General features: G+C 40.4%; 1 protein-coding gene across 1 annotated transcript in view; it reads right to left on the bottom strand.

Moving 5' to 3' along the window:
* Positions 1–27174, bottom strand: part of dnah9l (dynein, axonemal, heavy polypeptide 9 like) — a 74755-nt gene that overhangs the window by 23155 nt on the left and 24426 nt on the right. Inside the window, exons 31-59 of the mRNA XM_088320688.1 lie at positions 24311–24484; positions 24097–24222; positions 23918–24025; positions 23718–23849; positions 23358–23518; positions 22274–22430; positions 19538–19683; positions 19362–19478; positions 19157–19295; positions 18986–19078; positions 18610–18804; positions 18301–18378; positions 18077–18209; positions 17855–17982; positions 16789–16937; positions 16415–16565; positions 16173–16304; positions 15928–16101; positions 15662–15866; positions 11236–11401; positions 11076–11178; positions 10862–10999; positions 4937–5038; positions 4046–4207; positions 3884–3967; positions 3456–3565; positions 3212–3374; positions 836–959; positions 519–661 (exon numbers count right to left, since the gene is read on the bottom strand). Of these exons, the coding sequence (XP_088176814.1) occupies positions 519–661; positions 836–959; positions 3212–3374; positions 3456–3565; positions 3884–3967; positions 4046–4207; positions 4937–5038; positions 10862–10999; positions 11076–11178; positions 11236–11401; positions 15662–15866; positions 15928–16101; positions 16173–16304; positions 16415–16565; positions 16789–16937; positions 17855–17982; positions 18077–18209; positions 18301–18378; positions 18610–18804; positions 18986–19078; positions 19157–19295; positions 19362–19478; positions 19538–19683; positions 22274–22430; positions 23358–23518; positions 23718–23849; positions 23918–24025; positions 24097–24222; positions 24311–24484 (3993 nt within the window). The remainder of the gene's footprint in view (positions 1–518; positions 662–835; positions 960–3211; positions 3375–3455; positions 3566–3883; positions 3968–4045; positions 4208–4936; positions 5039–10861; positions 11000–11075; positions 11179–11235; positions 11402–15661; positions 15867–15927; positions 16102–16172; positions 16305–16414; positions 16566–16788; positions 16938–17854; positions 17983–18076; positions 18210–18300; positions 18379–18609; positions 18805–18985; positions 19079–19156; positions 19296–19361; positions 19479–19537; positions 19684–22273; positions 22431–23357; positions 23519–23717; positions 23850–23917; positions 24026–24096; positions 24223–24310; positions 24485–27174) is intronic.

The following is a 27174-nucleotide window of genomic DNA, read 5'->3' as shown; positions in this document are numbered from 1 at the left end:
TCCCATTATCACACAATTTTCACAACAGCTGTAACACTGATTTGCATAGTGCTTTCTGAAAGGTTGAACAATCCCTCAATTTCTTCACATGAGTGTGAGTAATCTTTCGGTTCAAGATGTATACATACGTAAAAGCTCATATAGTATTTTGTGGAAAGACTTCTATTTTCTCCATTCTCTAACACTCTTTGGCAAACAAGTAGAGTGACTTTTTAATCTATCAGAATGCATTATGCAAATCAGTTCTTGTAAGTCAGATGCACCACTGGATGTCTGCTGGGTTTGACTCCCATTGCATACATTTTTTTGTTGCATTTTTGATCAGTAATGTTTATAAATTTGATTAGGTTTTTTTTTAAGTTTAGCTTTTAGTCCAGAAAATAAGGAATTAATAAAATCCACCCTTGCACTAACATATAGCAAACTTACCAAAGTACCACTTTTATATGAGACAGTACTACGACATAAGCATAAAAATGAACTGTGGAGCATTAATATAACATACAGGTATTTCAAACCTTGAGCTGTCTGCGGATTCTCTCAATAAAGAAGGTCCAGCAGTTGTCTCTGGTATCTTCAAGTCCTAAACCTCGAAGCTCCATTCGCACTGATGTAATGATTGTGTTTACCTCTTCATCATTGAATAAGTCTGGAACATCCCCTGAGATACACACACATTCAAAGGCATGTCGTTTTTCCCCAGGTAAATTATAGGTGTGGAAATATGATTTTGACTGCAACACACTTCATTAGGTTGACAACAACATATTAAACGAGCATGACAATCCAATCAAGGGGGTGAACCTTAGAGTTAAGAAAAACTTTAAAAACTAACCTGAAGCTAGCATGTCATTGATAAGCACTAGGAAGCTTTCATCTGGAATCTGAGCATCCGTATGAAGAAAAACAGTGCCGATGTTCTTTACGCCAACTTTCATGTATAGGGCTGCCATGTCACTCTAGATATGTGAATAAAGAAAAACTGTTGCTTGTACATCAAAGATAAGTGTTTATCATTGGGCACAGTGATGATATTTCTTGTACAAAATAAATGAATTGTAACTCCATGGCCATTATGTATGTTCTTTATTTCTGGTCTCTTTAGCCTCAAATCAAACACATATTTTTCGCTCTTGTTCTGAACTTAATTTGTCAAATCGGGGTTGGAGTGGGGTATTGGCAATGCACAAACAGCACAAAGTGTGTGAGCTTTAAAAACACCATTAATGCTAAATCAGAGCACTTGCTACACTGTAAAAAACAATCTTGCCACTTTGGTAGGTAATTTGTCCCATCTTAAGAAGAATCTCTCTTGCCTCACTTTAACTTAAATTGTTTCCTTGTAAAATGAAAAACGTAAAACTTTAAATGAGCTTAAATTTATTGTAGGTGGTTCGCTCAAACTAAGATTGTTAATTGTTACATTATTTGTTTAAAATAACAAAAAAAAGAATGTCCTATAAATCATCGGAAATTAGCAAAATGATGGCCATCTGCCATGTCAGGACAACCTTCTGTTTTCTCCATTCTTTAACATTTGTTTCTGGCACCGTAAAAACAGTGTTAGATTGAGATAAAATCCTTTTCTTATGTTTATATGCATCATTTGTATTTTTGTGGATGGATTTGGCACTCTCACAACAATGACCTGGGCTAGTTCCTTGTAGACCTAAGATTTATGGCCCGAGCCCAAGCCCGAACCCGAACCCGAGGCAATTTCGGGCCGGGTCGGGCCTGAAATGTCAGTCATACGGTCGGGTCGGGTCGGGTCGGGTCGGGTCCGGTCCTGCTTTTTTTTTTTTTTTTTTTAATTAATTAATAATTATAAATATATGTTCATTAAAAATATATACTTAAACTATGTATGGATACTAGACCAAGGAATACTTGTTATAAAATAAATAATTTGGATAAAACGGAGAAGGAGCTGTAATTGCTATTTAACGGAGCCAGAGCATGCTCTGTGCACGTGACGTGAATGCTGTCCTCTTAATAATCTTCCCCTCCGCAAATTCGCATGATTTTGGCCTGGTATCCCCGATATGGAGTCGGACCAACAAGAAGTGAAGGATAAACTAAAGAGAGGAGAACTGACAAGGAAAACACACTCTGGTAAGAGTGAAGTGTGGAGCACTTTCAAATTGATAGTCGAAAATGATACAGAGACTTGCGTTGGCTTCGCTGAGTGTCAATTTGACACTCAGCGAAGCCAACGCTAGAATCTTAAGGACGTACTGCTGCTGTGGATTATGGCCCAATGATCAAGTCGTCAAAATGACGGACGCCCTTAAATGTTTATGCCGCCTCGAAAAAAAACCCGTCAATGACAGATTGTCGCTTAATGTAACATCTGCAGTGCAGACACAGAAATATAAAAGATGTAAATGTTTATACAGTTTTACTTAACTTAGGCCTAGATGTTGTAACAAAAGGCAGAGTTTAATTTGTTATCATAAATCACCCCTCCTTATAAATAAAATATTGTAGTGGGTTGTACATAATTCACCCACGGCACCATTGTTTAGTTAGCGAGTTCCTAGGGGGACTCTTAATTTGGCCGGTTCTAGCGACTCCCGTGTTTGTTTTGTTATTGCAAGTTTACATGTCATTAAAACAGCTCCCGTTGAAAAAAAAAAAAGAAATATTTTTTTTTTCCATGTAATTTCGGCTCCTTTCGGGCCGGGCCAGCAAATCCAGTTAATTAGTCGGGCTCGGTCTGGGTCGGGTTTAATACCCTTTGGGCCTGCGTCGGGCTCGGGTGCTTTTTTTTGGCCCGATCTTACCTCTAGTTCCTTGTTGCATCCGTTGTTTTGAGATTTTGGTTAGTGATATTATATCTACTGCAGAAATAAATATGGTAGCTCTTAATGTAGTTATAATTCCATGATCCTTATAATTCGGTGCAAAAAATAGGGTAGTTTTATCGTAGTTATTTCTTTCAACTAATTACATTACTCTTCTTTGATCATCTTTGATTTTTCAGTTTAACAATTGTACTGAAAAATTGGTAATCTGGAAGACTTTGCGCTAATCGGTAACCAAAGAGTTGCTCTCAGCTTTATAAATGTTGGCAAAGCCTGTGTTAGACTAAAAGTATCAAGTTTTATAGTTGTTTTTACGTTGAACTAATGACATTACTCATCTTTGAATATCTTTTTGTTTTTGGTTATACTTTCACTAATGAAAAATTTGTGTTTACTATATATTTTACTTTGAGGTCGTTAAAGCTATAGCCTTTCCGTAGCGTGATCTGGAAGACTTCCAACATGCTGAGAAAGGCAGCCAGCCGACATAGACTCTGCTTCCCACTGCCGCCTACGCCCACTAGCAGGGCGTTACCATAGGGAGCTTCCAGGATGCGACTGATTCGACAACTGAAAGCAAAAACAACCCCACAACAAAGTATCTATGCACTTTTCTTTTTATATATTTCCATGTATGGTTTGTGATCTTACATATGCTGGATTGCTTCTTCAAACAGCACCAGGTCCATCACTGCATGCAGCTCGTTATAATGCTCCAGGGCATCCACTAGAGTTTTTTGGAGTTTCTCCCAATCAGTGGCCTGAGAAATAGACAAGCATGCTTACGTGTGTCCCGCTTCTGATTAATCCCATATACTTTAACCATTTTAACTTCTTATAAAGATCCCATTAAATTAAAATCAAAGCGTGCGGAAAGGTAATTAGTTTTCTAATGAACGCGAATTCTTCCTCAGCAATTCAGCCAGATGAGATATGACAGCAGCCTCGGGGCACAAAGGCGTTTAGAATCTAAAGATTGAAATCTCTAAGTCCAAATCAATTAATCGCATCATGCTTGACAGACAAAAAAAAAAGATTGTGATTGATCCTGACACAGCTGATACAGGTATGTGGCTTACCAGGTGATAACGTGGCTCTCCCACCCCTTGAGCAAAGTGACAGTACACTAAAGGCTGTTGGATGAAAATTGACTCATCTATACCCTGTGGAGGAGCAGCAGAATGCATTGTTATTATATTTGACTGTTTTCAATCATCAATTTGCTATACCTAATTTTATACCTCAAAGTATCTCTTGCCAGTGTCCAGGAGGATTTTATTGAAGAGCTCCGTGTCTTTTGCTTCCATCAGCTTGTCTGAGTACACCCTGGAGCTTTCGTGAAGCCACAGGTGAACGAGGTCCATAGGGTATCGAATGCACTCTGGCTGGGCGAACAAGATGCCCTACACCAGGGGTTTGCAGCCCATAATGTTGACATAGCCATATTGACCGAAAAAAAGAAAGAAATAACTTATGTTATTAATATAAAGCTTTGTATAACCTTCATAAGGAAGGTGACGCCTACTGTACATATATACACTGAATACTGCAGGAGTCTCCAACATAGATCTGCAGGCACCAGGATGCCCCCTGAGGACCGGTACTGAAAATAGCTCACCAGTGCTGGGTCATTGTGGTTTTCTAGTAAAATGAGCTATGAGCGATGTGATATTATGTCTTTGGGCTGGGCCGGAAACACCTCGGGATTCCATCGGATCAGCTGGATGAAGTGGCTGGGGGCAGGGAGGTCTGGGCTTTCCTGCTGAGACTGCTGCCCCCGCAACCCGACCAAGGTAAGTGGAAAACAATGGATGCATGGATGATTGTTTTTCTTTTGTGGTTGACAGTCGATTTAACTTTATTTCCAATAAGTAACTTGGAAATAACATAGTAACAATAAAATAATAATAAGATAAGTTATTTCAGAAATACATATCAAACTGTGCTAATAAGTAACAATGGGGTTGGAGACCCCTGGTATACTGTATTTAAGAATGTTTGTGACATGTTTGTGCGGCTGTAGAGTCACTAGTTGCTGACCCCATCTCTACAGGCACCCATGCGGTAATAATTGAAAAAAAAAAAACAACAACACTTTGTATGTAAAAAATAATGATTTGCATGTTTGTTACCTGGAAGATATTGGCGAGGTCTCGCAGGTTGAAAATATAGTGGAAGCGAATAGCAGTGGGCAGAAAGTTCTGACTGATTTTTTGGTGCAAAGAGCTGGCAGCCTGAGGGATTAAGAGAATTCTGCATATAGGTAAAATGTAACATACAACTACAAAAGGACAGCAAAATCCTCTGTTTTAGACTTTTTTTTTTTCGAAATCAAATTAGTAATTCAAGCAGCTTTAATGTAGGTTAATTCCGAATTATTTGAATTTTTTTTTTTTATGTAATTTCAGACCTGTGTCAAACCTACCGTTTCTTTCTAAAATACTTGAAAAAGTAGTGGCACAGCAGCTGAATGATTTCATGTCCGAGAACAATCTCTTTGAATCAATGCAATCAGGATTCAGGGCTAACCACTCTACTGAGACAGCTCTGATTAAGGTAACAAATGATCTCCTACGGGCAATGGACTCTGGCGCATCATCACTTTTGCTGCTGCTGGACCCTAGTGCTGCATTTGACACAGTGGACCATATTATCTTGCTAGAACGGTTGGAAAAATGGATTGGTCTCTCAGGAAACGTCCTCTTATGGTTCAGATCCTACCTCTCAGATAGGACACACTGCGGTAAATATGGCGAATTGACATCTGAGCCATTTAGTGTTACCTATGGTGTTCCGCAGGGTTCAGTGCTTGGCCCCCTTCTCTTCAGCATTTATATGCTTCCACTAGGTGATATTATTCGCAAGTATAATATCAGTTTCCATTGCTACGCAGATGACACTCAACTCTATCTCCCGATGGAGGAATCTGCCGCACTAAACTGTGGAAATTTGGAGGCCTGCCTCACTGAGATAAAAGAGTGGATGTCACCCAATTTCCTGCGTCTTAACTCTGAAAAGACTGAAATGTTAGTTATTGGTCCATCTAAGTCCCGTGACTTATTCTCTAAAACCGCTGTGAACATCGACAATTGCCACATCACACAGAGCGACTCACTTAAAAATTTAGGTGTCATTTTCGACCCTGATCTGTCCTTTCAAACACATGTGAAGAAAATTACTAGAACCGCTTTCTTCCATCTCCGTAACATTGCTAAAATTCGTCCTATACTTTCTCAGTCGGTTGCGGAAATCATAATTCACGCGTTTGTTACCTCCCGTCTCGATCACTGTAATGCACTAGTTTCCGGTCTTCCGATGACCAGACTCAAGAGTCTTCAGCTGGTACAAAATGCTGCAGCGAGGCTTTTAACTAGGACAAAAAAGTACGATCACATCACCCCAATTTTGGCTAACTTGCATTGGCTCCCTGTTAGCCTAAGATGCGATTTTAAGGTTCTCCTATTACTATACAAAATCATACATGGACTTTCCCCCTCATATCTTTCAGATCTGATTTCCCCCTATGTCCCGGCCCGAAGCCTTCGTTCCGAGAGCGCCGGTCTCCTGGTGATCCCAAGAGCCAAGAAGTGTTCCGCTGGTTCGAGAGCGTTCTCCATCCGGGCACCGGTGTTGTGGAATGCTCTTCCCCCTGAGATCCGATCTGCAACCTCAGTGGAAATGTTTAAATCTAAGCTTAAAACTCACTTCTACTCTATAGCATACGAATAACCTAAACTTCTTATATGTAATAACTTGTGAAGCCCTTTGAGACTATTTGTGATTAAGGGCTATACAAATAAAAATGACTTGACTTGACTTGAACAAATTTCTTTATAGTTATTTTAAAGAGAAAGGTCCTTTGGACCTGTGTTTTTAAACCAGTGTGCCCTGTGACACTAGTGTGCCATAAGACTTTTTTGCTCATTTTAAGTAATTTTATTGTTATTTTTGGAGGAAAAAAGTAAGAAAGTACAGTAAAACTTAAAAGAAAAGTTAAAAATGTAGTAAAATAAAAAAAAATTAAAAACTGCAAATAATAACCCCCCCAAAAACTGTATCATCTCCTAAACCACAGTGACTGCAAATAAGAAAATCATTATACCATCAAGTAAGGGAACATAATAATTGAAGCTAAAAAAAAAACATCAAACTGGTGCTAGGAATTTATTTTTAAATTAATAAAGACTTTTAATTTAAAAAAGTGCCTACGCTCGAACAAGGTTGATAGAACACTGCTTCAGACCATTCGACAAACTTTTGTGTTATGTTAACACGATGGCCCTACATGCTAAAAAAAAAAAAAAACTGATTCATTTAAAAACAAAATGTCGAGTCCAAAAATAAAATATTAGACTAGGCCCCTTAGGCTGACCGAGAAAACAGGCAAACGCGAGAAAAAAGGTTTAGTTGGACTACTGCAGTAGAAGGGCCGATCCAAGTTGTTTGGCTCTCTCGTCCCTTCTACCACATGCGTGACAGTCGCGCGTATTTATTGAAAAGTCACGCATGCGCATTACATTACATACAATGGAAAAATACTGAAAGTCGTGGATTTTTGAGTGAGTCTATATGTGTGATGTGTGTGAATGATTACTTGTGTTTTAAAATAGAAAAACAGGTTAAAACAAGTTAATTTCATCAGGTTAATTCATAACATAGATGTCTGAGAAATACACAATAACTCAGAGTAATTTACTTTACCTTTCCCCCCTGTTGTGAATTTTGAAGAACATCAGTGAAAACAATACCAGAGGTTTCAAGTTAACACATCATTAAGAAACACAACAGGTTGGTAATTTCATGAAGAGGCGAGGACCTTTAAAAATGAAAAAAAAAAAAAAAAGAAATCCTGGAAAAACAGGGAATAAAATTAAAACATCACACAAAGTAGTAAGCAATGGTTAACTATAAGGGTCATTGATAGAGACCGCGAGAATGAAAACAAACAAAAATAAAGAATAAAAATAAAAATGAAAATAAAAATCCCGCCTGCACGGTGGCCTCCACATGGCCTAACCCGCGCCTGGGTGACTTGTTGGCAGTCTGCCGGCTGCGATGTAAGCAGGGGCCCGACTGGCCTTTACCCGCTCGGATCTCCGTGTGTCAGTGGTGTGTGCAGTGAGGGGGCTTCCCTTTAAGTTGTAGGGATAAATCCATTAGACCACGCTGTCTGGGTCAATATCGTCATCAGAGTCTTGTGGGTCAGGAATCAGATTGTAATGGTACATATGAGCAACAAAAATTCTTGCCACCATTCTTTTGGTTGCGGGCACGACACAGCAGGAACACACGCCACACAGGAGAAGGAAGATTACCAAAACTCCAGCAAACGGCGACAGGATCTTCATCAGCACCTGAGACCAGCTGCCAGAGTACAGCCAATCGAGCCATCCCTGTTGTACGTCTTTTTCTTGGGCCATTGTGTTCCTGAGTTTCTTCACGGTGGCAAGGGCATCGACGATTGTCTCATTCTCATGAAATGAAAATGAAATGATCTGCATTTATATAGTGTTTTTCAAGTCAATGACTTCCCAAAGCGCTTTACAGTAGCGGGCTTGCAGCCATGTAAGGCGCTAACCTGCTCTTTGGGGGTATTAGGGGTTTAGTGTCTTACCCAAGGACACTTCGACATGTAACACGGACGAGCAGGGATTCGAACTGGGATCTCTTGATCCCAAGACGAGCGCTCTACCTCCTGAGCTACTGCCGCCACATCCCCATCTGGGATGTAGGTGAAGCAATGTTCACCAATCAGAGCACACGCGCCACCTTGGGGGGCCAGGGCAAGGTCAACTGCCATCCTGGTCTGGAGGGCCATGATCCTAAGGGCACTAATCTCTCTTTGTTGAGCTTCAACCATGTTGTACACCGTCCGTGTTGAACACCGATTTCTCAAAAAGTAAATTTTTTCGACTCCTTACGATATGTTCTATCAATTCCTCTTAAAACATCACTTTTTTAAACAATCTCCGCTATTTTTATAAGTGTTTTGCACCATTTAGGAGCACATTGTTTGAGCCGTTTTTCTAAGCGCGTGCGCAACACAAAACATCAGAGAGGAAGAAAAAGGTTTATAGGAAAGTCGACATGGACAATTTACATGACAACGAATAAGACATACACAGGGCCCAGACAAACAAACTTCTAATTAATTTTAACAAAATTTAGTGATTCAGGTTTCCCTTTTAATTTTTTAAATCTGCGTATGAATTGAAATGTGCACACTAGCTTAACTTTCTCTCTGCTGAAGCCACGTGGTTTATTTTAATCATTTTTTATTCTTTCACTATTTCAACACAGAGGACTCCGCCATCCGCGAAACTTAACTGTTGCAGAGGACTCCGCCGTCCTTTGTAGAATTTAACTAATTCCTTTGAATTAGGGGAGTCTACCCTCCCGCGGAACTTAACTGTTACAGAGGACTCCGCCGTCCTTCGTAAAATTTAACTAATTCCTTTGAATTAGGGGAGTCTACCCTCCCGCGGAACTTAACTGTTTAAAAATTGTATTTTGGCCTAGTGAGTGTAAGTTAAGTGTAAGTTATTACATACTTACATAACGTTTAATTTCTTCGACCTGGACACCCGATTCCGTTTAAACTACTAGCATAGTTTAAACATTAAAGTACCTCCTATTCTTTTATTCATACTTTCTTGGGTGAACGGATAATATATTACCTAGGATTTTTTTTCTTTGTTCGGGCCACTGCCGTTTGGCGCGCTTCGTCTCCCCATTGTTACTGCTGTTTTTTACTTTAAATGGCTTCTCTTAGTATTGTTGTACTTTTATATCGATAAATGCACTATACCTGAATGCTGAGGCCAGCCTGGTTCGGTGAGAGGTGTAGTCTGGGCTGACGGCTGGGGCCCGATGAGGAGGTCCGTCACCTTTAACATGAATGCGCCGCCATCTTTTTTCCTTTGTTCCTTTGCATGTCCTCCTCGAGCCACAGTCATCCGCCCAGAAAAAAAACTCCCGGGATTTTCGGCACCAATAAAATGTCGAGTCCAAAAATAAAATATTAGACTCGGCCCCTTGGGCTGACCAAAGAAAACAGGCAAACGCAAGAAATAAATATTAGTTGGACTACTGCAGTAGGAGAAGGGCCGATCCAAGTTGTTTGGCTCTCTCGTCCCTTCTACCACATGCGTGGCAGTCGCGCGTATTTATTGAAAAGTCCCGCATGTACATTACATTACATACAATGGAAAAATACTGAAATGCGTGGATTTTTGAGTGAGTCCATATGTGTGTATGTGTGTGAATGATTACTTGTGTATTAAAATAGAAATACAGGTTAAAACAAGTTAATTTCATCAGGTTAATTTGTAACATAGGTGTCTGAGAAATACACAATAACTAAGAGTAATTTACTTCACACAAAATAGCCCAATTTTGGGGCATTGTCAAAATGAACACTTCAGTTATCCCACCGATGCTTTTTTTCTTTTTTTTAGATAAGGACCCTTTTTCAGTTACATTACACAAAATAACTTTTTTCATGCGTTTTTTTAAACTCAAACAATCTTTAGGTGGTTGTACAAAAAAAACGGAATGACTATCAAAATCAATCAAATAGTAGATTGCGCCACTCTTGATCTATTTTGGGCGCAACTGTTTTAAGTCATGTTTATTTGTAAAACCCTTAATCACAAAAAGTCTCAAAGGGCTGCACAGACCACCATTACAACATCCCCTGATCTGAAAGCTATATGAAGGAAAGGAAAAAGTAAAAAAAACTGTGCACGGTAAAAATAAAAAAACCTTGAGAATGGGCGGCAAATGGGGAAACCCCCCTTCCAGGATGATCTGGCTGCAATGGCTGATAAAAGGGAGTCAACAGCTAATACACAGTCATCATTATAGGTTATAAAAGAATGTCCACTCGACAGCTTGCCTGACCAATACAGCAGGTTCTATATGATAGCGTACATCCGGTCAAAGTGCCGGCGCGATGGCTTGGAATGCATGTGCCATGCAACATCCACCATAACATCTCATCCATAAATATCAGGTGTTCAACAAAACAAGAGCATGTCACAAATGCAAGCAAATACCTGTACAAGGGATCCAGCAGAGCGTGAGACTCCATAGCTGAATCCGCCCTGCAGGAAATGCGCTGACAAGATGCTGGAGAAGATGGTGGCCACCGCATCAGATCCGGGGAAATGTACGGAAAACACGGAAAAATGTCTCTGCGTGGACAAGGCAATTTAAGACAGTATCATCTGTGTTGATTTCATTGTTATTTATTTTTGGTGCAATACGGACCTGTAGTCGAGGGTTAATAGAGAAGCTCCCAGCAGTTGGGTTCATACATGTTATGTACTGGCAGTTATAGATCTCTTTCAGTACAAGCTTTTGTCTATCATACCTGCGAAGAATTAGTGTGGGTGGATTTTGCACTTTCTCAAACACATTTTTACCTTACCAGTGGCTATAGTCCAGGTGCTGGCGTATAAGCGCGTGAGGCTGGACTGTTCCATAAACGTCCACAGCCGGCATGTTGAGGTCATCTATGAAGTAAATGACTCTTTTTGTGCTTGGAGGTCCAAATTTACGACCTGCTTTTTTCTCCAATGGTTTCTCCAGTGCACCTAAATATATTGAGTTTGGAAGGGTGGAAAAATGTATCATGTAAATTGCTCACATGTTCTGTCTTAACATGTTAATCAGTTTTCGATACTAATATATACACTGCACTAAACTCTTTCAGTAAATTTGTCAGTAAGGTGTACTATTTATCAATAATATGCATTCATCCATCCATCCATTATCTGCACCGCTTATCCTCAGTAGGGTTGTGGGTGTGCCGGAGCCCATCCCAGCTGTCTCCGGGCAGTGGGCAGGGACACTCTGAACTGGTTGCCAGCCAGTCGCAGGGCACACAGAGACAGACAATTCACTCGCTCATTCACACCTAGGGACAATTTGGACCGGAAAATTAACCTGACAAGCATGATTTTGGAATGTGGGAGGAAACCAGAGTGCTCGGAGGAAACCCACGCTAGCACAGGCAGAAGATGCAAACTCCATGCAGGAAGGCTGGTAGTTGGATTTGAACCAATGACCTCAGAACTGTGCCGCAGACGCGCTAACCATTTAGCCGCTGTGCCGCCCAAATAATATGCAGATAATGATAAATAAATGTTAATATTGGTCAATGATGGAATTAGAAGCACCAAAGATAGAAGATGCAGTGCCGTGAAAAAGTATTTACCGGCTTCCCGATTTCTGTGTTTTTTTGCGGATTTATCACTGACAAAGGTCTCAGATCATCGAAGCAATTTTAATATCATACAGAGACAACCTAAAGATACAAAATGCCGTTTGGAATTGTTGATTCCATTTGTTAAGGCACAACAAAATCAAAACTTATCTTGCCCTATGTGAAAAATCAATTGCCTCCTGAACCTTGCGAGTTGGGTCACCTTTGGCAGGGATAACTAACAGAAATCAAACATTCATAATTATTAGTAAGGAGTTTTTCACAATTATGTGGAGGAATTCACTCTTCATTGCTATATTGTTTCAAATCTACCATATTGGATGTTTTTTAGCATGATCTGCCTGTTTGAATGTGGGGTGTGTAGTTTCAAGTGTCATTAAAAGGTTTAAAACTAAATATTTTCTCTAATAAGCATGTGTTCACAATGCCTAACTCAGTCCAAAGAGCCTTTACATTTCATTTTCACCGTGCTTATTTGCTTTTATCTTATTTCATCATTGGTGTTCATGCCACTGAGGGCATTAGGTTGGAGGAAAGGAGGCAGTGGGTCAGGGGTGGCTGGCCTTATGGAGAGCGATTTCACGAGCTGGTTGTTTAAATTTGTTCTCGGATGAAAATCGTGAAAATAAGAAAATGACTGTTTCAATTACAGTCCAAATGCCATCCCAAACCCCAAAAAGATAAACATAGAAGAGCCTACTTGAGCGCATTAAGAAACACATACATACATGTGGCACACAGGTCTATTGACAGGGACTGCAAGCATGATTTCAGCCAGAAGAGGGTCTCAGCAAAGTAAAATATTTTGGAAGTTACAGACACCAACTTAAAGGCTATACCCTAGCATCTCAATTGGATTAAAAGCAGGACTTTGACTTGGTAACTACAGAACCCTTATCATTATTTTTTGAAGCCATTCAGAGGTGGACTTTTTGGTGCGTTTCGGATTGTTGTCCGACTGTGTGTTCCAAGAGTGCTTGAGTTTGAGGACACAAACTGACGGCCAGATGTTATCCTTCAGGATCTTCTGGTAAACACCAAAATTCATTATTCTCTGAACCACAGCACATTGTCCTGGTCCTGGGGCAACAGAGCAGCCCCAGAATGTCACACTGCCACCACTATGCTTTACTGTTGGCACCTTGTTCTTTTTGTCATATGCAGTGCCATTTTTTTGCCAGGTGTTACGGGCTGCACACCTTCAAAAAGTTGCATTTTTTACTCATCAGTCCACATGATACTTCTCCAAATCTCTTGAAGATAATAAAGGTGTTTTTGTTAAATCCTTTTTCTACATTTGGCCAGAGAGGCCAAGATTTTTTTGTGCCTTAATAAATGGAATACACATTTAAAAACTGCATTTTGTATTTCATAATCCTGTGTGATATTAAAATTGGTTTGGTGATTTGAAACCTTTGTGAATGATCAATGTGCAAAAAACACAGAAATCAGGAAGAGATCGAATACTTTTTCATGACAATGTATGTACTAAGATCTTCGATTTAATCAAATCACTCCTTCCAACTTCAACATAGTTCCTTGGTAATATTCCACCATGCAAGAGAGTGACCAGAGTTCCCATTTAAGCAAAACAGTCTAGATCAGGGGTCAGCAACCTTTTTGGTGTGGAGTGCCACTTTCAACTTTCCTTGTAAATCAGTGTGCCACACCAAGATTAATGACTCGCACAACATTTTTTTTAATACCCAACAGCTGTCATTTTAGACCAGTCCAAATATACAACATGGATATACATTTTAATTATATAACTCAGTGTTTTTCAACCCTTTTCGAACAAAGGTACACTTTTTTTTATAGAAAAGCTCCGAGGCAAACTGTCCGTCGAAAATGTTTGAAAATAAAGTGATGTCACTGTATTTCACTGTACTACCTCAAAAGCAGATAATTAGTATATAAAAAGAAGACAATAATACTTAAAATAAAAAGAATGATGTGATTTGTTTTTATTTTTTACAGTGAAATCTTAAACTGCTTTGTTAAACAAATTATGTTATTAAATGTACTGTGCTACCTCAAGAGCAGATAATTAGTACATAAAAAGTATAGAAAAATCTACTGCCACCAACTGATATGGATGACTATTACAGTTCCTTGTCTGAAGATTTCAAAAATACTGAATAATGGCCTGATTTTTTTGAAAGATAAAATTGGGCAAATTCCAGCGGCACACTAGTGTGCCCTGGCACACTGGTTGAAAAACACGGGTATGACTGACCAATTCATCTTCAACTATTCTTGTTCGTCAATAAACTATAAAATCAATGTGAGCAACAATTGGAACAAGTGTAGCCATCCATGACTTCAACTTTTTTGCCACAAGAATTAAACAGAATAAACCATTCTTCATTAACAATTAACTACAATCAAAAAACAAGTGTTATGGAGAGCTACCATACCATTCATCAATGATATCTTGTTGCAGAAAATATCAAAACTTCAAATAACAGCAGCAAAGCATAAGTCACGCGCGCGCACACACACGCATACACGCACACACGCGCATACACGCACACACACGCTTCCTTAAAATATTCGCTATCAGTATATGGTTTTCTTTGCTTTGCTATGCAGTGAGCAATGTGATAGCTAGCTTCAGTGGAGTGTTTTTTAGCAGTGACAAAGGTTTTCAGGGTCTGTGGTTTTTTGCCGTACCTGGACACTGTGCGTTTTACTGTCTGCGCCATGTCAGACTCATCCTTGAATTCATGTTTATCTTTCGTCTTGTAATGACGTTTAACACTTGCTGTGCGAGGTACAACGCTCTCGAGGCATAATGCACAAAACAGCATGGTCAATTTTTGCACAAAGCCTCATTCGTCTGTCCACGCAGGCTGGAAAGAACGAGATGTTTTCGCTCGAGGAGCCTTAGTGATTCGTTCATTTATCGCGGGTGTGTGTTTCATTGGCTGGGTTAAAACACGAATCTCTCCTCCGCGAGGCAACGCGCAGACAGAAGCTCACAAACAGAGCACAGGAGGAGAGGCGCTTACGTAAAGCCTCTAAATAATACGGCGCACAACTGAAAATGTCTAAATTCCAGGTAAAAATGCACATATTAAAAATATAATCATTATTATTTTGCCGTGCGCTCGCGTGCCACTGGCTAAACCTATGACACGCGTGCCAGCAGTGGCACGCGTGTCATAGGTTGTCGACCCCTGGTCTAGATTTTGAGCTTCGTGCAATCGCTTTGTGAAACATTTATGTAATTCCACCCCTGGCCTTTTTTGTTTGTGTTTATGTTTTTGTTATTATATCTATTTGAACAGTCGAGTCCTATATATTTCAATCACACGACTATCATGGCAGTAAGTAAATAATGTTCCTGGAAAAATGTATTATATTCTGTGTCTAAAATGTATTATGTTCTGTGTCAAAATCTCTACAGAAAATGTTTTTTTGTTATGTGGAATGTGAAGGTTAAAAAAACGGTTTGACACATTTTGTCTTCTTGATTTGATTTTTGCAAAATTGTGAGGTCCTGTTTATAAGTTTTGAAAGACTGCTAATCCTAACTAAAATAATCCAGTTTTGTCATTTAAAGCTTTCGCCACAAAAACATTAGATATAGAAAGACATGGTAAAGGATGTTATAACTGACTCTTACGTTGCAGCGTGGCTGAGGTGGTATAGTAGTTGAAGGGGACTTTAGCTGCAATGTAGTCTTCCTTCAGTTTAGAGACTTTATCAGACACGAGAATGGTTTTCCCTACTCCCGCGTTGCCCACTAACATGATTGACTTTCCTCTTGGGAGGAGCAAGTCCAAGAAATAAGTCAGGCAAATGGTTTGTGGAGTATGAACAAGCACAGTCTGAAAAAATAAAGAAGTAAACATCTATACACTTTTCAAAATTAACAGTCCCCAATCTTACTTGCAATGGCGCATCATGGTCCAACTCAAAAGGAACCATCTTCTCGCTCCAAGGTGTCATTTTTTTGGTCTCTGGATCTATAAAGTAGTCAAAAACCGTTCCTTGGGAAGGGAATTTAACTGCTCTCATTTCTTTTGACCACCAGCGACTGAATTCAGCGCGATAGTCATGCAGCTGCACCAGCAACAAAAACCTTTGAATGTTTTACTTTAGTGAGAGCATTTTACTGCAATAGGTCAACCTACATGATCCTGGTAGAGAGCTCCTCCAAATGCCCACACACAGGCAAAGACAAAATAAATCTCGTAAAGTTCTCTGGGTGAGTCGGGTGGAGTGTTGTCATCCGTCAGAAGGCAGTCCAGCAACGAACACAGTGTCTGATGAATCAAGACCACAAGAATGACGTTTGTGCAAGAGACCAATTAAAATTGATAGGTCATTGTATTTAGTTTAACACTCAGTAAAGGGACACCATGTGAGTCCATACTTGCACTATACTGTTTTCAGCAATGGGAGTGATAGTCCTCAAGTTACAACGAACTTGCTCCAGACAGTAGGGAACATACTTGTCAAACAGAATTGTCAGGTTTGCTCGTTCTGATTGGGCCCGCCTAGTTTCTATCCAGCTCGTCACAAAACTGAGGGCACAGGAAACATTGTACAGGTGACCAAACTGTAGTTTCTTGACTCTTGTACAGATCAATTTCATGAGCCTTCTGTGTATTGAACATTTTTAGTACCATGCATCCCCACAATATTGTGATAATCATAACATTGTGGGGTTAACATTGTGATATTATCATATTTTGATATTTAGATATTTTTACGTCCCAGGGCGGGAGAAATGCAAATGATCCTTACGAGGTCCAACCCACATCCTGAGGGTTGACGTAGAGGATTCCTGCTCTGGAAACAGTGGCCGGTGTGGCAGCTTTCAGGTTGGATATCTCAAAGAGAAGACGCATGGATGAGGTCAAACCGATCCTCTCGTTACTGGCCAGGGTCAGTACCTTGTCATTCAGAAGTGATCATTAGGAAACTTTCTAAACAAACTCTCAATCTGTCCCTGTTTTCTACATCACCTGTTCGGACTACAAGTGTTAACAGGTCTTCCCCAACCACTTACACAGACTTCTTCTTTGCCTCATGCCATTGGGACATGTAGATAGTATCTCAACATGGGCCTTTAATGCTTCCATTCAATGCTACTCCTCAAATAAGGCCATTGCTGTCCATCCTCATGTCTACCAAAGACGATTTGCGCATCATATGCTGGCACCTCAGGCTCTGTGCCCAGGTCATCAATGCTCTCAGAATTGACAAATTCACTTGGTACAACTCCCCTAGTAAAGATCACCACAGAAATATGTCCAATATGTCATGTATGCGATTTTAACATTCTTTCCATGGTTCAAAGTGATTGGAACAGTTGATTTTAAGTACTTGAGCGTGTACATGTGTTAAACCTCCTCAAAATCACAAAATTTCTCTGGCCTCTAACTCTAGTAAATATGTAAAACTCTCGTTTTTCTTTTGACTGTTTTCCGTCTATTGTCACCAAAGATCAAAATGTCATCAGTAAAAATCAGAGTCCATGGACAAGCCGTTGATCATATAATTGACAGCTGGTCTGATAGCTAGTAATTTGTATTCTCTGATTGTTCGGGCAATTTCCGATATTTCCAGTGGACAGTCCTTCTGTTGGCCACTATAGTTCGGATATGTTTACAAGCACATACACAATGCCAGGGGTTTACAAATAATTATTCCATCGCAAATAAAGAGGTGAGAAAAAAAAAACTCTATAAGATGGTTCATGTTAGTCAAAATCCTACCCCCACTTGTGAAATGAATAATCAACAAAATAGGCTTTGATATAATGAAAATATGCTTCACATTGATACTTTTGTTAACAAGAGAAATTGACCTTATTGTCATCCATTACTGTGTTAAGTGACTCAATCCACATGGGGTCAATGTCCCCATCTAGGACAATCCATTTGGGTCCATCGTGGGTGACTGAAGTCAATTCTCTCATGATAGTTAAAAACACACCTGAAATTTAAAAAACAAAATTGCGGCCACCCATCTCCACCCCCAATTTCCTTTAATTGGCCTTAAGCATGTTTTTTAAACAAATTACGTCTACCATCTTTCCACTCTCTGGTCACAGGGTGCAGGTATCCAAACAATTCATCAGTGGTCACAGCTTTTGGGTTGATGTCGTTCCACACCGGTTTCTTTTTCAAGTTTGCGTGAGTTCTATGGAGGGTCTTTAAGATCTGAATAATGAATGAAGAATAATGCAAAAAAAAGTTTTTTTGATCAAATTGTAACACTTGATGCTTATATGGTCTTTCTAAATTTGTCAACCTGGCTTTTTCCAGTTCCTGGTCCACCAACAACAAATACAGAGTGTCGTACTGTCAGTAGTTCTTCCAATTGAGTTACCTGGAAACAGAACATAGACAGTATGTTAATATTCTATGACTTTTGGTACCCTTGGTGTAAATAGAAACTCTAAAATGTGAATATTTTAATAGTACTACTGGAATTCACAAGGACTGTACCTCCAATGTTCTCACAATCCCCAAAAAGGGAGGTTAGTTAAGGAGGGCTTTCAAGTTGGCAGTTGGAGACAACTCACCCATGACTTTTTAATGATACACTCTATGTACACACCTTAAGTATGAAGTTTTCTTCCGGCTGAAGGCTTAGCTCACTAACTGACTGGCGTACAGCGTTTTCCAATTCTGGATCTTTCTTACGTGGAACATCCAACTGAGGGAAAAGGTCACCAATGAGACCTAAAAATATGGGCACGTCATTGGTCACTATCTTTGGCAGGTTGAAGTCTCGTAATGCCCGCATCAGGACCTGTGGGCAAAAGTGCTATTATTGTCAAAGGAACTTATTAGCTTGGAGATTAATATGAATTGAATAACAGACAGGAAGTTCATAAATGGCTAAAACAACAGGAATTTAGTTTAAAGCCTAGCCAAAAAATAAGATGCTTTTCTGGTGTGGCATAACTTAAAGCGGCTGCATTGGCGCCCACCTGTTCCTCTGGTCTGTTACGCTCTTCTCGCTTCAACGAGCCAGCCACCACCAGAACGGACTTGATGGCTCTCAAACCCCAGTCATAATGATCCTGAACAAACAGGAAATACAATTAAGATTATTCACAGACGCAAACTCACGATTGATGGGTTCGACCCCTTTTCTGCACCTGTTTAGATAGCAGTTCTTTACAGAGAGTGTAGAGGCTGATGAACTTGCGTGCCAGCAGACGGGCATCAATGAACCCTTCTGCTACCAGCATGATTTCGCAGATGAGTTCAAAGTCTGGGATGACCATTGCGCAAGGTCTGAGAATTGAGGAAATTCCCTAATTATAATTGTTACCAGAGTTCAGGATTATTCTAGTGGCAAACCTGAAAAGGGCCTTGAGGTTCTCTGGTAGCTCGGCCCTACCCGCATAGCCAGGGTTCAACGTAATGAATATTCCTACTGTTGGTTTCAGCTCTATTTCCTCACCAAGGAATTGGAACCTGCAAATAGAGCGCTAGTTGCAATAACAGAATAGCAAACTTGTGATTATAGCATTTACCTTTGTTTTTTATTGCGCACAGCATCCTGTATGGTCTTGACCTGTACAGCAACCACAGAGAGAACTTCCACCAGGATCCTGTTGAATTCATCAAAACAGCCCCACACCCCGGTCTGAGCCAAACCTTTGTAAATGTTCCCAATGGACTGTTGGAGCAGAAACAGCAAATAATATATATATATATATATATATATATATATATATATATATATATATATATATATATATATATATATATATATATATATATATACAAACACAGCATCAATCATTAATCAACGAGTATTGATAGACAAAAGGGACTTAACATCACCTGAGTCAGATATTATTAGACCAGCAGAGACGGCCCTACTGGTACCACGACTATTTTGTGGTTTACTTGCAAATTCACTATTGTGGATTTTTACTCGAGTCTATACGATAAGTCTAAGAAAATCCCTGTAGCTCAATTGCAAATACCGTCTTGGTGAAAATAGGCCTCAACAATCACACTTCTGTACAGAGTGAAGGGTTGGAGTTGGAGTATAATAAATAAGAATTCGCATTTTTCAAACTTGCTCACCCAATTTACCGTAAAATTCGGACTTTCCCCCCAAGAATTCAACCCTGCGGTTTATTCAACGATGCGGCTAATTTAAGCATCTTTTTCTAACGGCCGCCAGGGGTGCACGAGCACTTAGGGTAACATTGTGACGGGTGGAATATACAGGGAGTGCAGAATTATTAGGCAAGTTGTATTTTTGAGGATTAATTTTATTATTGAACAACTATGTTCTTAATGAACCAAAAAGTCTCATTAAAATCAAAGCTGAATATTTTGGAAGTTGGAGTGGGGCTTTTTTAGTTTTAGCTATTTTAGGAGGATATCTGTGTGTGCAGGTGACTATTACTGTGCATAATTATTAGGCAACTTAACAAAAAACAAATGTATACCCATTTCAATTATTTATTTTCATCAGGGAAACCAATATAACAGCTCAACATTCACAAATATACATTTCTGACATTCAAAAACAAAACAAAAACAAATCAGTGACCAATATAGCCACCTTTCTTTGCAAGGACACTCAAAAGCCTGCCATCCATGGATTCTGTCAGTGCTTTGATCTGTTCACGATCAACATTGCGTGCAGCAGCAACCACAGCCTCCCAGACACTGTTCAGAGAGGTGTACTGTTTTCCCTCCTTGTAAATCTCACATTTGATGAGGGACCACAGGTTCTCTATGGGGTTCAGATCAGGTGAACAAGGAGGCCATGTCATTAGTTTTTCTTCTTTTAGACCCTTTCTTGCCAGCCACGCTGTGGAGTACTTGGATGCGTGTGATGGAGCGTTGTCCTGCATGAAAATCATGTTTTTCTTGACGGATGCGGACTTCTTCCTGTACCACTGCTTGAAGAAGGTGTCTTCCAGAAACTGGCAGTAGGACTGGGAGTTGAGCTTGAGTCCATCCTCAACCCGAAAAGGCCCCACAAGCTCATCTTTGATGATACCAGCCCATACCAGTACCCCACCTCCACCTTGCTGGCGTCTGAGGCGGACTGGAGCTCTCTGCCCTTTACCGATCCAGCCACGGGCCCATCCATCTGGCCCATCAAGACTCACTCTCATTTCATCAGTCCATAAAACCTTAGAAAAATCCGTCTTGAGATTTTTCTTGGCCCAGTCTTGACGTTTCAGCTTGTGTGTCTTGTTCAGTGGTGGTCGTTTTTCAGCCTTTCTTACCTTGGCCATGTCTCTGAGTATTGCACACCTTGTGCTTTTGGGCACTCCAGTGATGTTGCAGCTCTGAAATATGGCAAAACTGGTGGCAAGTGGCATCTTGGCAGCTGTACGCTTGACTGTTCTCAGTTCACGGGCAGTTATTTTGCGCCTTGGTTTTTCTACACGCTTCTTGCGACCCTGTTGACTATTTTGAATGTAACGCTTGATTGTTCGATGATCACGCTTCAGAAGCTTGGCAATTTTAAGAGTGCTGCATCCCTCTGCAAGATATCTCACTATTTTTGACTTTTCAGAGCCTGTCAAGTCCCTCTTCTGACCCATTTTGCCAAAGGAAAGAAAGTTGCCTAATAATTATGCACACCTGATATAGGGTGTTGATGTCATTAGACCACACCCCTTCTCATTACAGAGATGCACATCACCTGATATGCTTAATTGGTAGTAGGCTTTCGAGCCTATACAGCTTGGAGTAAGACAACATGCATAAAGAGGATGATGTGGTCAAAATACTCATTTGCCTAATAATTCTGCACTCCCTGTATGTGCAAGTTTAATGTAACTTCTGACTTTGTGCATGAATCAAATTATCATAAAAAGACCCTGATCATGGAAAAGGTGTCAAAAGAAAAGGAAGGGCTGACCACCATATTTGGAATAATTTTACGAGTCTGTTTATTTGTAACTGAAAATGAAGCAGAAATGTTTTTCGGTGGATTCATATTCTTTTCTCGGCATGTGTACCCTCTTTCTCTGTAAGTATCTCATGTTTCAATGTGGGCTCATGTGGCCTGTAGTCAGGTGCGGCTTATGCATGTGCAAAATGTTTTTCCTTTAAAAATGTACTAGGTGCTGCTTATGATCAGGTGCTGTCTATAGTCAGAATTTTTCTGTACTTTTATTTTCACCTAACCACTGGATGATGAGTTGCACTATGAGCATCACCGAACAGTAACTACTTTGTAGCAAAATGTAATTTTTTGTGTGTCATTAAACACGTGATGTCAATGTTACCTTGTAGTCCATTTGCTCAGAGCAGTTGAACACATAGACCATAATGCCCAGAGAGCGTCCTAGATCCTTAGTAGTTTCGGTTTTACCGGTTCCGGCTGGCCCAGATGGGGCACCACTCATTGTAAGATGGAGGGACTGCGTTAGTGTTATATAACATCTGAAAGAAAAGTTGACATGTGCGAAATAAAATCAGGATTTTGAGGCGCGAACCAAGTGAAGCTCCGCATAAATATGATTAACTCGTTCAATGCCAGACGTTTCTCTCTATGTGAAGTGCCAGCACCTGTCATTTTTTTTGCCATTTTGACTCCTTTTTGAAGGCCTTTAGAACGTGTAGTTCTTTAGCTATACAGGCTTAGGGCATATCAATTTAAATATTAAACTCTCATATTTAATTGGAGAAATATAACAACAGTTTCCAATAGACTCTCTGAGAAAGACAGCTTTCTGTGAAAGGATGCCTTTCCAGTATAACTTTCACTCGGTGCCTTTTTCTTTTTTTTAGCATTTGTGATACCTCCGATATCTAAACAATGCTTGCTACAAAAAAACATTTTATTCCAAGTACACGGAACTTATGCAATAATTTTACAAGAACTTTTCAACACCCCATGTTTCTGACGACGTGGTCACACGATTTTGGTCACCCTCAATCTCTGGATAGAGGAAGCAAAACAACAGGAAAAAAGTGGAGGCACCTCGATGTGTGTGTATCTAGTGGTGATTTATCATACTAAAATCATTCCTAGAGGCTTGACACTAACTAGTCAGCAGTGCCCAAGCCTTAGAATAGTTTTAAAAAGAAAATGTAAAAAAAAGACATTACGTTATGGCACTCAGGGCAATGTTTTTGTATTTGAATGTTATGGCACTGAATGAGTTAATGGAAAACTTCACCCATAAGTAAAAAAGAAAAAAAAAAGTAAAAATCTAGGACTTTAAAAATCTTAAAGATCCCATGTAAATATTATGAGATAAAATTGTGTCCAAGGCAAAACAAATACACTGAAGAACTTGCTTTCTGATATATTAAAGTCTACACATCAGCAAACTAGTGTACAATGAACAAATATTTGTTTGATACCTGTCGGTGAGAGGAGTGATGACCAACCTATTGGTGTTGCCCAAGTATTCATAATTGAACCGGAACTGAGCGTCACATATATCAATGTAACAGTGTTGCGTTTTATCGTCCCACCGATGTCGCAATTGCGAGAGCCATGCAAATGCTTGCCCTGTTGTGATCTGCGCTTCATTCAAAAAGATAGAATAACATAGCTCATAGATTGTTCTTTTGCTATTGTAACTATAAAGTTAACATCCACATCAAATAAAATCGGATGATTCCCTGCGGCACACCAGAAAAAAACGTTTCACGGCTTACTAGTGTGCTGCGGCACATGTTTTGAAAAACACTGCCATAGATTATTTTAAAGCCTGTAACCTTTTGAGTTATGAGATTGGCCACCACATCCCGAGCATGCACATCAATGGTGCAGACGGTCATAATTTTCTGTCTTTCTCCCAAGGTCAAATCTCCGAGCAGCATGTGGATCAATGAGTTGAGCTGCGTGATCTGGCAAATCAAAGCATCCGTTGTATGGGGAAGTAATTTAAATTTGTCGCTCCTGCTATTTAGCCAACCTGTTTTCTGTTATATTCTTTGAGGGCTGTGTCAAATCCTTCCTCAATCCTTGCGAAGGCAATGCCCACATCTGTGGCCCACCACACCTGACTGCCAGTCAATCCCACCTAAACAATAATAAAAAATAAAATTAATGAGGGAGTTGTTAGGTCAAGTCACCTATCGGATGTCGTGGGACCTGTGCAGGGTAATCAAAGAGCCACTGCTCGCGTGGTTTGTCCTCGTAGGCACCGACTGCCTCCTGAATCTCTTTCTGAATGGTCCGGCGCATTGTGTTCTCCAAAGCCCCCAACCAGGATTCAGCCTGGAAAAAAAAACAGATTGGTGGACTGACTTGTTAATAAAATGTGAGGTTGGCAAGGATGCCAACTTCATAAGTAGCATTTAAACACCTGTCCTTCACAAACACATGGCTTGGAGAATGGAACGTATTCTCCCTCCCGGCTGTACATCCCTATGGCAACGGACTCATCATCTGCCTTATCTGCTACTTCTTCACCTCCAAGTGACTTCTGGAAGCGAAGATCTACTATGTTGTCGAACAATTTTAGTAAGTGTTTGGTCACCTGGAAACAAAGATTTCAATCATGAGTGATGATTTCTTGGATATGGACACCTGGTAATGTGTTCAAATACAATATGATTGACCAGGTATGCATGCATTGGTTATCTGGGTGCAGTGATTTGAGGGAATACATATTTCAAATACAGTAATCCCTTGCTGTATTGCCGTTTACTTTTTGCAGTTTGGACAGCTAGTATTTTACTGACTTGTTACATTAAAAATGTATTCATTACATTGGACTCTGAAGAAAGTCAGAAGAGCGCAAATAAATGCTGGTCACCACTGATCGCTCCATGGAATTTTTATCAGGTCTAAGGGGCTGGTCACACAGACATTTGCGGCTGAATCACGGCTAAAATTTTGCGTTTTTTTTTTTGCCCGTGGTTGCCCGGGATGGAAAATGCGCACAATTTGACAACCCGCCGTTCGTCTGTGGTATGGCCGGAAAAAAGACGCCGGCGACTGTTCCGCTTCCTCATCGCGTCATTTCTGCGTCATTTTCTCGTGTGGACCACGGGTATAAAAGCTCCCGAGCCGGTGTTGTGCCCAAATCCGACTCCTACGCAACACACCCACCCCCCCACACCCTCGCGTGAACGCGCAATCTGCTGCGATCGCTTTTGACCTTTTCATCCGCGTTAACAAACGCATTTTGTAGAATACGATCGCACTTTATTGTTTAAATAAACGCGTTATATAGACTAGGTTCTCCCAATTATTATAATTAGCTCGCTTTATTGTTTTAATAAGCGATTAATATAGAATACGATCGCTTCTGATGAAAGCGCAGCAGAATGCGCGTTCACGCGAGGGGGGAAGGATTTACCGTTCGATTACGTTCACAACAAAAATAAAGACGGCATGGATTATGTTGTATTACATTCCCAACGAATGCAAGACGAAGTAGATTTGGTTATATATTCGCCATTACATTCCCTATAAGTGAGATAAAACGAGGTAAAAATGGTTGGAGAAGCGAGGAAATGCAAATCTCGGCAGGGATGTATTTCTCGGGCTGTAGAATTCATAAACGCTCTAGACACAGTCCCGTGAATATCAAGACTTCAAGCTATGGCATCATATTTATTTTATTATCTTGAAAAGAAATGTCAAGAAATTAATATGGGTTAAGACGAGATCACTACGCTGACGGGGAGGGATTTATTGAGGGTAATTGTTTTATCTATTTTGCTAATTATCCATTATCGATCAGTTCATAACACGTTACAAAGCTTAGGAGCCGGGACTCTTACTCTCGGCCAAAAGGCCAAGCTAAGGACCTAGCATCAAAGCCTTGCTACGACCATTGATAATGCACCGAAAGATTTATTCGAAATGAAGAGAAACTACGCTGACGGTGATCCATGTTCACCCCCTTGACGTCACGAGCACAATGGTGTTCTCGGCAAATCGCGCTGTATATACGCGGAGAAAGGCGTTTGACACACGCGTAACACGCTAATTTTACGTAATAACACCGCGATACAGGCGCAGAACATGCTATTACCATGCTCCGCCCACGATTACCCGCTGAAATTTCCCGTCCTACCCATGTGTAACTACGCCCTGGCCGCGGCCAGAGCACGTCGTTCCGCGTCATTTCCGCGTCATTACCTTGTGTTGACCACGTGTGCGGCACGCGGTTTAACACGTGCTCAAACTTTTGAGCAGCTCAAAAGTTTTGAACGCGGCCAACCACGTGAAAATTTCCGACCGCGAGTAAAGCACTGCTCTATTTCGTCTATATGGCGGTCTCAAAACGTCCAACAGCGCCCAACGACATCTGCTTCACGGCCAGAAGTTTACGGCCGCGGTCCAGCCTCGATAAACTCGTGAAAGGCTGTGTCCACGCGCTCTCAAGAATTGAACAGCGCAAAATTTTTCGCGCTGCCACCCGCGCGCGAAGTCCACCTCAAAGTCAGAAATTTCTGGCCGTGATTCAGCCGCAAATGTCTGTGTGACCGGCCCCTAAGAAGAGACAGAGGCAGCATCGGAAAACTAAGCAAATGTGGGGCCGCAGATCCTGCCTACTGCTGTGCCTATGTAACAAGCCGCCCCTCCTGAGCCTGCATCTCTACACGACAGATCCATTATCCATAAAAACGATAACCTGGAGCTACTACTCACAGGAAACCGCTACATTTGTGATGGTTGTATTTTGATCATCTTGGAGACCCTGCTCAATCCAAGGAACCCCAATGCTAGCGTGCAATTAGCCGGCCGCTCTCCATGGTAATTAGCTTTCCTTTACTGTCACAAAGAACTGATACCACATTATTGTTATAACATATATCTGCACATGTTGCTCCACTGTTTGATTTAAATTATCAGTTGTGATACGTGTTATACTGCAGCACACAATACATACACTTCCTTGAGAAAAATAAAGTAGGATAAGTAATTGTTCTATTGGCAAACACCTAAAGTAGGAAACATTGGCCAACAAAATCATTTTTTCTTGGATTTAGTTCTATTTTCCTTGTTTAATTATCCTTATTTTCCTATGAACATTTTGCAGTGGGAAAACAAAAACAAACATAAAAACATCAATGTGTTGTTACAATAAATGTTTAATACTATACCGTAGCATACCTGTCAACCTCAGGCAATTGCTCCCCATATTTATGGTTGCGATTTCCCTTATTAGGTTGTAATAAATCTTACAAAAACAAGGCGGGACCTATTTACTCA

This window comes from Urocampus carinirostris, chromosome 1 (assembly GCF_059441175.1).
Source record: "Urocampus carinirostris isolate Australia breed hairy pipefish chromosome 1, RoL_Ucar_1.0, whole genome shotgun sequence".
Lineage (NCBI taxonomy): Eukaryota > Metazoa > Chordata > Actinopteri > Syngnathiformes > Syngnathidae > Urocampus > Urocampus carinirostris.
The sequence above is the reverse complement of the archived record's forward strand: the minus strand, read 5'-3'. Positions and strand labels throughout refer to the sequence as shown.